Raw genomic sequence first — 10,521 nt, 5'->3', positions numbered from 1 at the left:
CCCACCTCCTCTCTCTCCCTCATCAGCCACAGCACCTTTTTCCCAATTTTTAAAATGACAAGAGAACCTCGCCATTGGTAATTCCTTCCAGCAGAGGTGGAGCATCACAGAGGCCCCAGAGAATAACGTGTCAGGCCCGCTAATGATACACAAACAGCATTTACTGTACGTGCGGAGTAGAACACTGCTGTCGAGACACCGGAACATGACATTCTGTCAGGCACCTGGCGCCGGCCACGATTGTGACCTCACAACTGATTCTCTGCCCAATCGCCTTTCCCGCTTCCGGCATCAGCTGACGGAGAATCACACCCAGGATTTCAGAGGCAATGTAAGTGAGATCAATCAGTTAATGTTATAGAAATAGATGTAAGCAGCCTTGATAACACATCATGGAGGGTTTGAAAACTACTTCCTTGTCAGACAAACTGCTGCACCATCTGCCCCAGCTGCACAAGCAGAGAAAGGCAGCTATTACATCAGTTACAACACTCCTGAGTGGTGGTGGCACATCTCATTCCTCAAATGGTTTTGTGATGATGCTCCTAAAATGGTGCTTAGTCTAAGGTCTCCGCTTTCTGGCAATTCTGACCTGTTGTGCATCTCTAATTTTTCAGCACTCAACTGCTGGTGACTGTGCCTCCAGGTACATAGATCCTAACCTCTGATGTTCCATCCATGAGTCTATCTTCCTTTCTGGCTTTGGGACATCCACAAAGCCTAGTTCTTTGATTTTTGTCACCTGGCCGAACATGTCCTTGGTGTAACTTTGTATTTGATAAACACTCCTGAAAAATGCCTTTGGACATTTTGCGATGTTAAAGTCTCTATCTAATCAGGTTCTTGGCCCTTCCACAGGTCGGAAAGGAATTGTCAATGTACTGGCTGCATAACTAGCAGATAGTTCTAGACAACCTGATCTCCCAAATTCGCCTGGTTCTCTGAGGAGGAAGGCCTGAGTCCTGGCATGTGCTGTTGTATTGAGAAAAAGGGGACTCCAGCAGTTTGGCTGTCTGGTGGGAGCAATCAGATCCTGAAAGGCTGGAGCCACAATGGTCACCAGAGTCTGGAAGCTGTAATCCCTGTTTCACGCCAATCAGTGCCATTTGGTCTCCAAAGCTTTAGTCTGTGCTTTTAGGAAAGGAACACAGTTCTCCTTGGCTGTTGCCTAAGTGGGGATCTGCAGTAGCTGCCAGTTGCTCCACTGATGCCTGGGAGGAAGACAAATCTCCAAAGATGTTACAACAAAGAAGAACTATAGCCTCTGGGTATATAGTTGTGAATTGTTACACACCCTTAGAGACTCCCCTAAGAGTTTGCTGATATGTTTGGTGCTCATTGAACATCCTCATCTTCAGTCTAGTACCCATGAGTTCAGATCCCAAAACTCCAAAGTCATGGGCAGCCTCAACCTCAGTCTCCGATTTCACAGCAGAAAGCACTCAGATGGTTTTGATGTGGTGAGGAACGGTCAATCGTAGAAAGAATGTTTCTAAGCATTGTGGTAAGCATCAAAGCAGGGTGATGGAGATGTATTTAAACGTGAAGAGAAAGATAGATCAACAATCCACCAAGCAGCTGTCTCTGGAGTAATAAAACTATCAATCACTGACTATTGCAATGCATTTCTGTGTGAAATTGAATAGAAGATTTGCATTTCAAAGGATGTCAAATAATTTGAAGCCCTGTGAAGTATCCTGGACTTTTGAGGAAGCCTCTGACACTTAAACAAAGCCTGCAGATATAAGGGAAGGGTAAGTGAAAATGCAATGCTTCTTCACTCTACTGCCTGGACTGGTCTTCAGGTTTCGTTTGGGTGCCTCTTATGGGGGTAAATGATGGGAATGTCTGTTGGGGTTATCTGATGGGTGTCTCTGATCTGGTAGTCTGATGGGTGTCTCTGATGACAGGGTCTAATGGGAATCTGATTGTGGGGTCTGATGGGGGGGTCTGATGTGGTTCTCTGAATGGTTGATATTATGGGGAATCTGGTCTGATGGGAGAGTCTGATGGGGGAGTCTGATGGGGGTTCTGATGGGGTGTCTGATGGGGGATTGGGGCCAGGGGGGTGTGCAGGATATGCATTGTTGGGGGGAAGGGGGTCTTCAAATGTACTTTTGGGGCAACTCAGTTATGCACTGACTCCCTTGACACAGAGACTGGCTCTAATCCCATTTTTCGGCCGACACTCCATTCTCTGCCAGATTGGGAAATCCAGCGCTGGAGTCGGACAATGGAGAATCCACAGCAAGATGTTTTTCATTGGGAAAATAAAGGTTAAACAGAAAATTGAAAACTAGGGAAGGTTTTGGGATATTAAGTAGTGAAAGATTGTTTCCATTGATTGAGATGGACTTTGGAGTATCATCAGAAGAATTAAAAAAAGTTGGAAGAAACTATTAGAAAATGGCAAGCTTTGTCAGAATTAATGACCGAAACATAATTCAAAAAGGAAATTAAGTATTTAAAAAGTAATAGGAATAGCTAAGGGTGGGAGGGAAGGAAATAGGATGAGCTGACAGCTCCAACAGGCTCAGGGGCAATGGGCTAATTGTTATCCAAACACATCACCCCAAAGGTCCTTGACAAGTCATGCACATTATTCCCTGTGATATGTATTGTTGCTGCATTAGCAACGCTGGGTCAAAATGCTGGACTCCCTGCACACTATCAGCATATGGATGACAGAGATTTATCAGGCTGCCCACGAACCCGTCCTCAGAACAAATGATCAGAGTTGTCTTACCAGCCAGCAATGCTGCATTCGAAGATCACGGGCTGGATTCTCTGCACCCCGACGCCGAAACCGTGTTCGGTGACGGGCGGGTAATCCGTTTTCCGGCAACAAATCGGGGGGGGGTTCCGCTATTCTCCCCCCCGCCCCCCACCGAAAATCGGCATACTCATGGAGTGCGCCACGCCGAGTATCCACCACCCGAGGCTATTCCCTGAGGCCCGTCCCGCTATTCTCCGCCCCTGACCGGCCAAATTTCTGGCGACGTATTGCTAATGTGGTTCTGCCGTTTGGGAAACTCGCGAGGTGGCTGTGGACTCAGTCCGGGGCTGCCACAGTCGGGGGCGGGCCTGGGGTTTAATTGTGCGGGCAGTCATGGTCGGGCGAATGGCCGATCGGGGGCACTATTTCCGTCGACCAGGTCCGCAGACTGAGTCCGCAATGGAACACAGCGCGGCCGCTGGAGGTCAGTTTTCCTGGTATAAAAGACCACGGGCGCGATTCTCCCAAAACGGGAGAAATCGTAAAGCTGCCGTAAAACCCGGGCGGGTTTTACGGCAGCGCGCCCCTTCCCGACCGGGGACCGATTCTGGTCCCCGGTCGGGGCTAGCAGCCCGACGCCGTAGGCTCCGGCAAGACGAGCTTAACAAAAATCGTTAAGCCCGCTTGCCGGAGTTAGCGCCGGCTGACGCGTCATATGACGTCAGCCGCGCATGCGCAGTTTGGAAGACTTCAACCCGCGCATGCGCGGGTGACGTCATCGCGTTTTTGCGCAAAACCCGCGCATGCGCGGGCCGGGTTGCCCCTCAGCCGCCCCGCGAATGGATACTGCGGGGCGGCGGAAGGACAAGTAGTGCGCGGGCATCGGGCCCGCTGCCCACCGATCGCGGGCCCATGGCACCCTTGGCACGGCCGTGGTACGGCCGTGCCAATCGGTGCCATGGTTATTAATAGCGAGTTAGTCACGCCGTTTTTACGAACGGCAAGACCAGGTGTGTTTGCCGTTCGTAAAAACGGCGTAAAGGGCTGGGACTTCGGCCCATCTAACAGCTGAGAATCGCTGCCGGCCGTAAAAAAACGGCGGCAGCGATTCGGGTCGGGACTTCGGCGGGGGGGGGGGGAGAATAGCGGGAGGGCGGCAAAAATGTCGGGAAGGCCCTCCCGCTATTCTCCCACCCGTCGTGGGGGGCGGAGAATTTCGCCCCACAGTTTTCATGTTGCTGTGGGAACATAGTCCCGAAAACAGAGAATACAGCCCCACATTAAAAAAAATTACTTTCATATATCATAGCATTTACAGTGCAGAAGGAGGCCATTCGGCCCATCGAGTCTGCACCGGTTCCTGGAAAGAGCACCCTACCCAAGGTTAACACCTCCACCCTATCCCCATAACCCAGTAATCCCACCCAACACGAAGGGCAATTTTGGACACTAAGAGCAATTTATCATGGCCAATCCACCTAACCTGCACATCTTTGGACTGTGGGAGGAAACCGGAGCACCCGGAGGAAACCCACGCACCCACGGGGAGGATGTGCAGACTCCGCACAGACAGTGACCCAGGCCGGAATCTAACCTGGGACCCTGGAGCTGTGAAGCGATTGTGCTATCCACAATGCTACCGTGCTGCCCTTTGATTTTGTTATGCATTAAAGCTGCATTCTTGCTGGGGACCATCACCTGATCTGTCGTGACAGCAGAGTGTTTGCGCAGGTTTTCAGTTCTCCATCTTAGATTGTATGAGCAACATCCCTAATAAACCTTAAAGTGTGCTTGTTTAGTTCTGGTCCCACTGACATGTTTCTCAGTGTCATAAGGCTGGAGCTAGTTTCACTTTAGTTCTAAATTCTGAATGGAGGGTTTCTAACTTTTTCTCTCAAAGATTATCTCTAGAAATTCAGTGTAAGAGCTCTCTCACTCTCTCCAAAATAGGTGGATGTAAAGCAGAATCCGATAACACTCTCTTAGAACAGGCTGATGTCCAGCCAGAGCCCTCTGCTAGAAAAGCTGTGAGTCAGATCGGCTGCTGAGCTGCAAAAAACATGTTGTATTCCAAAGACTTTAAACCTCATTCATACTGTGAAGGAAGTGCACTAAATCATCTGAAGCAAGGACTCTTCTCATTTCACCTTAATCCTTATTTTTGTCCACCTTCCCCCCCATTCTGTGTTGTCTTGTTTTGTGTGTGTGGGTAGAGGCTGGGGCAGATAATGGGGAGTCGGGTATTAGCTCGCATTAAGCAGCTGGGTTTACTGTATATTTAATAATTGTTCTAGTTATAAATAAACAGTAATTGTGTTTCAACTTACAAACCTGGTGACTGTAATTATTGGCCAAAGATTTTGTGGATTTTTATAAGATTTATTGATTAATTCACTTGTGTTGTGACACCGAGGCAGGTGGGTCTGGAATTGACTGTGCACTTGCCCAGGGTGGCGTAACACTCCATTTACTAATTTGCTGATGACATGACAATAGTGGGCCGGATCTCGAACAACGATGAGTCAAAGTATAGGAGAGAGATAGAGAACTTAGCGATGTGGTGTAACGACAACAATCTTTCCCTTAACTTCAGCAAAACGAAGGTGCTGGTTGTTGACTTCAGGAAGCAAAGTATCGTCCACCTCCTTGTCTGCATCAATGATGCCGGAGATGGTTGACAGCTTCAAATTCCTAGGTGTACACATCACCAACAATCTGTCCTGGTCCACCCACATCGACACTACGACCAAGAAAGCACAATAGCGCCTATACTTCCTCAGGAAATGAAATAAATTCGGCAAGTCCACATTGACTCATAACAATGTTCACAGATGCACCATAGAAAGCATCCTATCTAGCTGCATCACAGCCTGGTATGGAAACTGCTCGGCACAAGACCGTAAGAAACTAGAGTCGTGAACATAGCCCAGTCTATCACGTGAAACCACCTTCCATCCATTGACTTTGTCTGCACCTCCCGTTGCCTTGGGAAAGCGAGCAGCATAATAATAGACCAGGTTATTCTCTCTTTCAACCTCTTCCATTGGGCAGCAGATACAAAAGGCTGAGAACACGCATTAACAGGTGCAAAAACAGCTTCTTCCCCGCTGTTACCAGATTGCTGAATGACCCTCTTATGGACTCAACTGATCTCTCCACACATCTTCTCCACTGAGTAGTTCTGCACTCCGTATACTTCAATCAATGTCTGTGTCTATATATTTACATTGTGTATCTACCGTTTGTCCTACGTTGTTTCATGTATGGAATGATCTGTCTGGACTGTACGCAGAACAATACTTTTCACTATACCTTGGTACACGTGAACAATAAATCCAAATCCAATCCAAACATAACCGGGAGAAATACATTAAGTCTATAGTATAATGACTGTGGCAAATATTGATTTACACAGTTGGTCTTTCATAAATTCTCTTTTCAAAGGCGAAAGGGATGGATAATTCATGCTGGCCATGCCAGCAAACTCACATCCCAAGAACAAATCAAAAAAGATGCAAAAATAGCAAGTAGCACTCGAAACCAGAGCTCGCGGATGCCAAGTTATGTTTCCCAATTCGAAAGGTATTGACATTTATTTGTATTTTTACAGGTGGAGAACTCCAATTTTCTGAAAAAGTAATAAGTACATGCAATGTACAGTGCACTCATCTCACTTATACAATGCAATCCAGTATTTAAAAATTGTGAATACTTTACATTCCAGTATTGATTTTCTTCCAGAAATTGATCATTTTTGATTCATTCACAATAATTCATACAAAAATAATTTCATGTTTATAAAATAGATCATTGCATCAGAATAAATTACAATGATTATATAATTAGTCACTCTGTATGTACAAACCAAGAAACAGTTGTAAATGGATTCACCCTATTTCCACACGGTAGAAGAAAAGATGCATTTATGCAATTTAAGGCAGCTTTCTTTTCTGTCAAAAACTATTCAGCAAAATCTATTTACCAACAATACCTATTGATCAACATTGAAGTGTTAAATGTTAAACTTTGATATGACTTTGGGCGCTAATCTGATTTGAGATTACCACACATTTCTTAAACAGGCACAGAACAGTGCAGTGAATATTCTGCTAGAAAGGAGTTGTATTATTTTTCAGTGAAGCTCCCTCCTCTGGTCATGCAATGTGAAACCACATGGTAAACCCAGCAGCTAGACTGCTGACGCTGAGAGATATACAAGGGTGATACTGTAAGGTATGAATTTAAATGGCAAGGCTCAAAACAGGAAAGGTTTTAAACAGAGTTGTGTATAATGAAATAAAAACATGTCTGGTAATGTGATGTTGGCTATAATATTACTCATTTGAGTTTCACAGTCATGATATCATCAGTAACCCTGGTTGGGTTACAATCATGTCAATGAATAGCCTATTTATTCATCGTCGTAGATCTAAATTATGGCTACGTCAAAATGGGAAATAGTGAAAGAACCAGACAAATCTAACCTAATTCAGAATTTTTTAAAATTGTAGCATTGAACTTTTGAAATGAACCAAGATTGCTTTGTCATTATACAAATAACTTTAACCAAATCCCTTTGAAATATTAACCTGAGATTGCAACTTGTGTTTAAGAGCAATACCTTTTTGCTCCTGTTATGATAAACCGCACAAAAGCAAGTGTTGGCAAAACATTAAACAGCCATTAATACAGACAGCACAAAATGGCAGTGTTTCTTTCCATGTGTGGCTTGATCCTGCTTGCAGTTCGACAACTGAATTCAGGTTTCTGGTTTTGAAGTGTACAGAAAGCATAAGCTGTCACTCTTAAAATTATGTTTGGCATCACAAGACTTTTTGCTTTGGTAATGGCGCTTGTTGAGAAATAACCGAGTGATTGTTTGAAGCAAGTTTATATTGTTCTTGTCCAGAACCTTGTGGAGGAGATGGTAGTGGGGTTTCTGGGGTAGCTGCGGAGAAATGCACACAAAAACAATACTATGGTTAGTCAGGGTATTTTGAATGGTAAATATATGTTCAATGAGATAAGAAAGCCATGCTCTCTCACATGTCGGGCGCGGTTCAACGGAGGAAAATCTATGGTCGGTTTTGGGTGCGTTGACCAGGTTGTTTCTTGGTGGCTATGGCAGTGAGAAACTTGCCGACTATCAATGGCACTTTGCCATTCATTTTGGCCTTGGGATGTTTCTCTCAGCTGAGGCCGCACAGGAAAGGTTCCTCGCCGATCGGGGCGCAACTTTGTCTGGCTGCCCGATCTCCCCCCCCCCCCCTCTCCCCACACTCCCCAACATCAGGGAGGCCCCTGGGTGCATCCCCTCTTCCCCCTCCAACTGATAAGCCCCCTTGGCCTGATCCCTGACAGTGCCAACCTGAAACCCTGGCACGGAGAACGTGGCCACCTTGGCAGTGTCCTTTCCATCCTGGTGGTGCCAGGTTGCACAGATGGGGCTGCTAGGATGCCAGTCTGGCAGTGACAAGGTGGGAGAGGGAGTGGCAAGGAGCCACCCTACCCTGTCCCCAATCACCCGGGGTCTCTAATAGCCTGGGATACCCCTCCCCCCCGGCCTGGGATACCCCCCCCCCCCCCCCCCCCCCACCCCTCCCACCCCCCAGGTGCCATTATGACTCGTCCATGTTTATGAAAAATAGTTCTAAACTGATCTCTCATAAGGTGTCCCAGGAACGGTTGTTAGGACCCGGGCACCAGGAGAAAACTGCAAACGCATATTTAAATGAGCCTAATGCATCATTTAAATATGCATATCTGGATCACAGCCAGTGGGGGCGAGATCCAGATCGTGACATCTCGCAAATCTCGCAAGGCGTTTCGAGCATCACAAATCTTGCGAAAGGCCACAATGCTGCAAAACCGCGCCCGTCATCTGTAAACAGACTCAATACTTATGTGTTTTTTTAATTGTGGTTTTGTAATACTACGCAGTAAAATACTGTGTTGCCATCTCTGGAATATCAAAACTTCAGCTGGACTGAAGGTCTCCAGCATCCTCATTAACTTCATCATTTTTACCTTGCACAGCAGCCTATTAGTCCCTCACATCATGCCACAAAGTAATAAAGTTATAATGATATGACTTTAGCAGGTCATTTCCTTGTTACTATCCTGTTTTCTGGCATCCCACATTCTACCCTCCATAAACTGAGGTCATCCATAATACTGCTATCCATGTCCTTACTTGCACTAAGTAATGTTCACCTGTCACCCATGTGTGCACTGACTCTCAGTCAAGCAATGCTTCAACGTTAAAACTTTCATCCCTTCTAAAATCACTTCATGTCCTTGCCCCACCATATTTTAGTAATCTCAATCAGCCCCATTATCCAACGCGATATCTGCTGTAATTAGCTGATTCTGGCCTTGTCATGTTCTATAGACTGGCAAAAGTGAATGATGGACTATAGAACATCTAATTTAAATAATGTATCGTGAAACAACTGTGTGATAAAGATAACTAGGATGAATAAAATAATAAACTACTAACAGTAATTAACTATTATAGAGCTGCTTCAAAATATATCTATCCTCCAGTGCAACTTATTCCCAGCTCCCCAGCCACAGGGTCACATGGTGGGTTTACACTGCCACCTGGTGGCCAGAGATTGTGCATAACATTATGTACAGAACTGCTTTATGCATATGATCACATGCCCTTTCCTTTGGAAATGAAGTTATTTATATACATTAGATTTTTTTTTACATTTCACCATGATATGCATAACAATGTACATTTTTAGAATTTTTTACAATCATGTCACAAGTTCAGTCTTTCTGGCTTGCACCTTATCTTTGTCGATCTTCTCAGTGTCTGCTGAACTTGCAAAGATACTTCATCTTCTTTAGTGTTTGTTGTTTGTTTTTGGTGGTCTTCATGTATTGATGTGTCATCCTCTTCGTGTATTTGTTCCGCATGTTATTCAGATGTTTTAGGACTACTGCATGTGTCTTCTTGTGGTTGCATTACAATGGTTTGAGGCGTTTTGTAGACTCCTCTTCAAACCTCTTTTGTGGATTTGGCTTGAAATCTCTCCCTCTGCCTCCCTTCTTGACGGAGTGGCTGAATCTCTGCTTCTGGATTAGCAGAGTTCTCCAACACTTGGAACTGAAGCAGTTCACACCATGTGCCTTTTGTTTGCTTCCTGCACTGTGTGCAGACGTTCACTCTCTTGCACCTTGTGCAGTTCCATACCATTGTGTCAATATCTCGAAGGATACCCAGCCAACAGGTCTTTGGCTCTCTTTCTACATTTTTTTCTTCCCGCGTGCCGTTCATGGAGTTTGCTCAGAACTACTGACCTTAAAAGATTTCGGAATTACTATTCTCTTTTCTCGCAGTAAAAATCCATCAGCAACACTCAACTCTGCTCTCACATTGTAGAAACTGGAGCATGATTCTCTGGGCCAGCCTTCACGAAGATATCTTCTCACCTTCCGCAACACCTTCTTGTTTTCTTATCTTAGTTTGACAGCATCGATACAGGTTACCCAGTGTGGAGGTTCTTTATTATGCTTCTTTACATCTACCATGGTAATAACCCATTCTGTAGGCACTTCAATATGCTTAATGACACCCAAGACAGTCATTCCCTCCAGTTTTAGTTTATTCCTTAATGGTGCTGGTACACATCGAGGTGCATGAATCACAGGCTTTGTATCTTCCTTTAATTAAACTTGTACATGTATGTGTTTTAAGGAAATCATTCAGTATGGAGCCACTTGAGGGATGAGGGCTAGTTGCAGCACTGTCTGCCCTATAGACTCCTCGGACTAGCTGTAGCTCCTCACATGCC

At 45.4% G+C, this 10,521-nt stretch overlaps 1 protein-coding gene across 4 annotated transcripts in view; it reads right to left on the bottom strand.

The window, feature by feature from the left end:
* Positions 1 to 6,272: 6,272 nt before the first annotated feature.
* Positions 6,273 to 10,521, bottom strand: part of LOC119972627 (hepatocyte nuclear factor 4-gamma-like) — a 200,756-nt gene continuing 196,507 nt past the window's right edge. For all 4 annotated transcript variants that reach the window (XM_038809643.1, XM_038809644.1, XM_038809641.1 and 1 more), the window contains exon 10: positions 6,273 to 7,664. In XM_038809643.1, coding sequence (XP_038665571.1) covers positions 7,540 to 7,664 — 125 coding nt within the window. In that variant the 3' untranslated portion in view covers positions 6,273 to 7,539. The remainder of the gene's footprint in view (positions 7,665 to 10,521) is intronic.

The sequence above is a fragment of the Scyliorhinus canicula genome, chromosome 10 (assembly GCF_902713615.1).
Source record: "Scyliorhinus canicula chromosome 10, sScyCan1.1, whole genome shotgun sequence".
Classification (NCBI taxonomy): domain Eukaryota; kingdom Metazoa; phylum Chordata; class Chondrichthyes; order Carcharhiniformes; family Scyliorhinidae; genus Scyliorhinus; species Scyliorhinus canicula.
The sequence above is the reverse complement of the archived record's forward strand: the minus strand, read 5'-3'. Positions and strand labels throughout refer to the sequence as shown.